General features: G+C 35.4%; 1 protein-coding gene across 1 annotated transcript in view; it reads left to right on the top strand.

Annotated features, from left to right (window-relative positions):
* LOC102881178 (lipase member N) overlaps positions 1 to 5,310 on the top strand; it is a 15,289-nt gene that overhangs the window by 1,622 nt on the left and 8,357 nt on the right. The window contains exons 3-4 of the mRNA XM_006925975.1: positions 1,825 to 2,023; positions 3,656 to 3,765. Coding sequence (XP_006926037.1) covers positions 1,825 to 2,023; positions 3,656 to 3,765 — 309 coding nt within the window. The remainder of the gene's footprint in view (positions 1 to 1,824; positions 2,024 to 3,655; positions 3,766 to 5,310) is intronic.

Here is a 5,310-nt window from a genome sequence, read left to right as displayed (position 1 = left end):
AGTTTCAGAATAAAAAAAATGAGAGTAGAACATGGGTAGGGTTACCAGATAAAATAAACACACAGTTTAAAATTGAATTTCAGATAAACAACGAACAAGTTTTTTTATACTTCTCACTTTGGATATAGCACTTATATAAAAAAGATACTCATTGTTTATCTGAAATTCAAATTTAATAAGGCATCCTGGATTTTTTGTTTATCTTGTTTGGTGTTTGGCTAAATCTGTCAACTCAATCTCCCCTAGGCCTGGGGAAGACAGGATTCTGAAATACGAAAGGAGAAAACATTTACAAGGTTTTGCTTCAGGAGGTAGAATTTGGAGAAGATTTGGAATTAAAGACCATTTACTAACTGTATTGCTGCAAAAGCTTTACATTAATTTAAATCAGTTAAACCTCCCAGCAACCCTACGTGGTTAATACTAGAAATACTTATTATTTTACAGATGATGAAACTGAAGCAAAACAGATTATCAAACATTTGATTTCACACAAATAGCAAATGAAAGAACCAGGATTCAACCCCAGGCAGCCTGACTCCGGAGCCTGTGCACTCAACCATTAAATTATAGTACTTTTTGATAAACTTCTGCCCCAATCCTTCTCATCTCCCTGAACACTCTCTCCCGTGGGAATTTGAGAGTTGGCACACTGACGTTGAGCTAATTTTTTTATTATAGTTTCAAATGCTCTCCAGTGGGCAGAGGCTGGGGGTTTGGTTAGAAGTTTGGTGAAGAACTAGTCGTTGTTCCTTTATACGCACGTCATCTTCCTCCCTGGAGGAAGGACTGGAAGAGGCATGAGACTTCATTAAATGTGATCACTCTTCATATTTTGTAAGCCAAACCCAGGAGATGAGTAAATGTGAAGCCACGGAGCAGAGCAGTTACAAGCACATGTTCTGGCATGATATAAAATCGAACTTAAGTCCTAGCTCTGTACCTTGTTAGCTGGGTGACCCTTTGGGAAAGTTACTTAACTACCTTAAGCCTCAGTTTCTACATCTGTGAAATGAAGATCCTCGAAATAGTAGCTACTTTATAGAGTTATTGTAAGAATTAAATAAGCTCAAGCATGTCAGTTAGTCGGCATACAACCAGGTACAAACTATGTGCTTGAGAAATTTGTCATGTGATCATAAAAATCTACACTAATGACAAAGAGAAAAATGAATACCGTTGTTGGTTTTTGCTTTTCCTGTTGCGGTGGTGGTGTTGGTGTGTGTTTATGTTTCTGTCATGTACTTTTTTTTTCTTTTTTAGAACTATTTATTTTCTTTTTTAGAATTTTTTAAAATTTATTTCTTTTTATTATGGTGACATTGGTTAACAAAATCCAGTAAGTTTCAGGTGCACAATTCAACAGTAAGGCAAATATATATTGCATTGTGTGTTTACCACCCATAGTTAGATTTCTTTCTGTTACCACATATTTGACCCCTTTTACCCAATCTACCTCCCTCCTCCCTCTTTATCCTCCACCCTTTGGTAACCACTAGTCTATTGTCCAGGTCCATGAGTCTCTGTTTGTTTGTCCTGTTCATTTGTTGCTTTTAAGTTTATATTCCACATATAACTGATATCATGTGGTTTTTAACTTTTTCTCTGGCTTATTTCACTTAGCATGATTATTTCAAGGTCCATCCATGTTGTTGCAAATGGCAGTATTTCATCTCTTCTTATGGCTGAGTAATATTCCATTGTATATAAGTACCACAGTTTCTTTATCCCTGTCATGTTCTTAAGATGCTCTATTTATATGCTCTATTTATAATAAATTATTCTCTCTCTCTCTCTCTCTCTTCTTTTCCTCCTTCCCTCCAGGTGCTCGGCCAGTTGTGTATATGCAGCATGCCCTCTTTGCAGACAATGCCTCCTGGCTTGAGAATTATGCCAATGGCAGCCTTGGATTCCTTCTAGCAGATGCCGGTTATGATGTCTGGATGGGGAACAGTAGGGGAAACACTTGGTCAAGAAGACACAAAACACTCTCAGTGACTGAAGAGGAATTCTGGGCCTTTAGGTAAACTGTATTTAAGAAAAATCGTGAAGAAAGTTTGAGACAATTTCTTTGAATATAATAGCGCGAATGATATTAATAATAATCCATGATATTTGAAGTCGCATTGTTCCTTGCAGCGCCTACTAACATCTCAAAGGAGAGAAATAGCAAGAAGCTTTGATTTCTACTGATTCTGTCACAGGCAAATTGTATCATTTTAACAAGATCATTTTAACATCCAATTCTATCCAATACTATACGTTATAAATATGTCCGAAAGAATAGTTGAGGAATTTCCTATGACTAATGTATGCACTCACTCAATGTTTATTGAATGCCTACTATATGTACTTTTCTAGGCTCTGAGCATTCCAAGGTGAACAAAATTCCTGCCCTCACAAAGCTTATATTCATTCTGTTGCTGCTTATACAAGTCTTTTCTCTTAGACAGCCTACCCATTTTATAATGATGTGTATCAATACTATATTTTATTTAGAGAAACTATGGTTGAGACTGTATAGAATATGGTTTTCAGAAAAACTCCAGTATGAGGTCTATAAAAACTTGTTAATGGGCAATGGAGAAGAATCTTTTGATACACTATTTCTTTCAATGAAAGTGTTTTCTGCTGTCACCAGAGCACAGGATAATGTCCACAATAGGCTTCCCTTCATAGGCCCAAGCTCCCTGTTAGCTTGCAAGCCTGCTGCTAGAATGGAGCGTGTATTCTTACCATATTAATGAAATACTCAGCACCCACTGACAGATTAAGAAGAAAGGAGGGATAGCATAAATTGTTAAGGTTTGAGTTTTTGGGAAGTGGTAAGCATTAGGAAATATTTTATATCACTGGTCCTTGGCTGAGAGCTTGGAGCTTGTATACTGTAAGGTATCACAATTCTCTTATACTTAGGAATATTAATCTAGAGATTTCTTCATATATTTTTTTAATAAACAGGCCTCTAGCCATGAGATACCTGACTCAAGTAAATGTTATATAGGCCTTTTAATTCTCTTGTATTAATGCCAGCTGAACTGGTACTATAGTATATGTTGGATATATCTTTATATGGACAGAAATATTAATAATAGCAACATCTAACTGAGTGCCTACTAACAGCTAAGAATCATTCCTTTAATACTATCCTAACCCCTATAATATCCCTGATATACAGCAGGTACTATTATGTTCATTTCACAGATAAGAAAACTTAAGCTCAGAGCATTTAAGTAACTTATCAAAAGTTACTCAGCTATTACATGGTAGAATCATTATCTACAACCAGTTCTATTTCCAAAATAGGATATTAAATAGCCGTAAGAGCCTTGAAGTCCTCTGGAGGAGTCTAAAGTAGAAGCATGCAAACTAGATGGAGAAAGGAAAGTGAAAGAAATGCAATGTAAGGGAATGAAGAGGAAGAACGATAAGACTGACTTTGGGTAGTATACACAAGTCTGGAAATCATTCCTGCCATTAGAAAGTAAATGCAGCAAACAAAAGTTACAATAGCCTACCTGTAATTGGATAAATTATGAAGTACACACCAAATAAGTGGAATACAGAATTCTGTGTGTAAAAAATAAGTGAGCAAATGCCATCGGAGTTTTAAACTTAGTTGCGAGTATTTACACGCTCCTGTTTTATTTTGCAGTTTTGATGAAATGGCCAAATATGATCTCCCAGGAATAATAGACTTCATTGTAAACAAAACTGGTCAAGAGAAGCTGTATTTTGTTGGACATTCACTTGGCACTACAATAGGTATGTTTATAAAGGTCGAGGTTTTACAAGGGTCAGAGTCTTGCAAAAGTTCATCTTTAAATTAGAACAGAGTTACTACCATTTATAGTGCCCTTAATTCTCTGTCTTATACTGGGCACAAAATCTTAATAGCTATAAACCTGGATTTTCAGAGATGGTATTTAGGGCAAACCTTTCCTCCATTTCTGATCACAAAAGCACTTTTGTAATGGTAATATAATTTCCCAGAACATGTATCCAAAATCCAAAGAAGTAAAGCTTAATGCGATGAAATGTTCCTGAAGAGCACATCGATCTTAACTTCTTTTTTATTTATATTTGAACAAATTGAAAAGATATAATCACTTTTTTTTTTTGAGTTGGAACACAAAAATTACTCTCATACACTAAATAGGTAAGCCTATTTGACTTATTATAGTAAGTCAAATAGGCTTACCTATTTAGTGTATGATCTAATATTTATGGGGTAGCAATTAAAAGTAAGCACTATGTAGAAATATATATATTTTTTTATTTTTGAGACTCTGATCATCAAAGATGTACTTGTTAGTAATTTTCTAGGTCTTTTTGGGGGGAAATCAATAATTTAGCTTCAAATAAAAAATTAAAGGAATCCATACTATTGAAAGTGTGAATTTGTTAGTGAACTTCCACTAAAGCTTTCAATTGTAAGATACCGAGTTATGTGAAATGTAATATTTAAGTATGTGTGAAATTGTGCAAGAGATAATAAATATTCTTATCGTAGGCTCATTATCACCATAATCATCAACAGCAAATATGTTTATCAGTGTTTTATATTGACAGGCAGCTTACAAGCTTGAAACAGGCAGTGAACATCAGAGAGACTATTCTAAAAGGATATCAAAAAACTAATAGGATATCAAAATAAACACACACAACTGCCACTAACAGACAAATAATTATACTATCATAGCAATACTTATTGAGCGTTTACTAGGTGTAGGGCTCTGTGTTCAGGACCTTTCCCACAATATGTCTCTCTAAGCTTTAAAACAATCCTACTATTATTATTTCCATCTCATAGAAGAGGAAATAGAAGTTCAAAGAAGTTAAGTGGATTGCTCAAAGTCTCTTAACACAAAAGAGACAGAACATAGATTTACACCAGGTCAGTTTGATATCACCAGTGAGGTGCTTGGGCATTGGATGCAGCAAGAATGACTCGAGTAGGGGCTAGAAAACTGGGTAGGACTTAGATATGCTCTTATGTCTGCTCTGCAAATAAAACATAGAAAATTTGATGTTCAATGTTCTGCACTTCATCTGGGGCATGAAATTTTTCAGTAAGCATTATTTGCATTTTGGGACAGAGCAATTTTCATTTTGTGGGAAGGACCTACTCTTTGCAGGACATTTAGCAACCCAAGTACCAGCTCACTAAATGACAATAGGCCTCTTTAGTCAGTCAGTATAACCACCAAAAAACTCACCAGAGATCTTCTAGGAGTAAGTGCTGTGCCTGTTTCAGAGTCAGTTGCTCAGTCTGTTGATACAAAGTCAGATCTTTTTTGGCCAAGACAG

Source organism: Pteropus alecto, unplaced genomic scaffold (genome assembly GCF_000325575.1).
Source record: "Pteropus alecto unplaced genomic scaffold, ASM32557v1 scaffold88, whole genome shotgun sequence".
Classification (NCBI taxonomy): domain Eukaryota; kingdom Metazoa; phylum Chordata; class Mammalia; order Chiroptera; family Pteropodidae; genus Pteropus; species Pteropus alecto.
The sequence above is the reverse complement of the archived record's forward strand: the minus strand, read 5'-3'. Positions and strand labels throughout refer to the sequence as shown.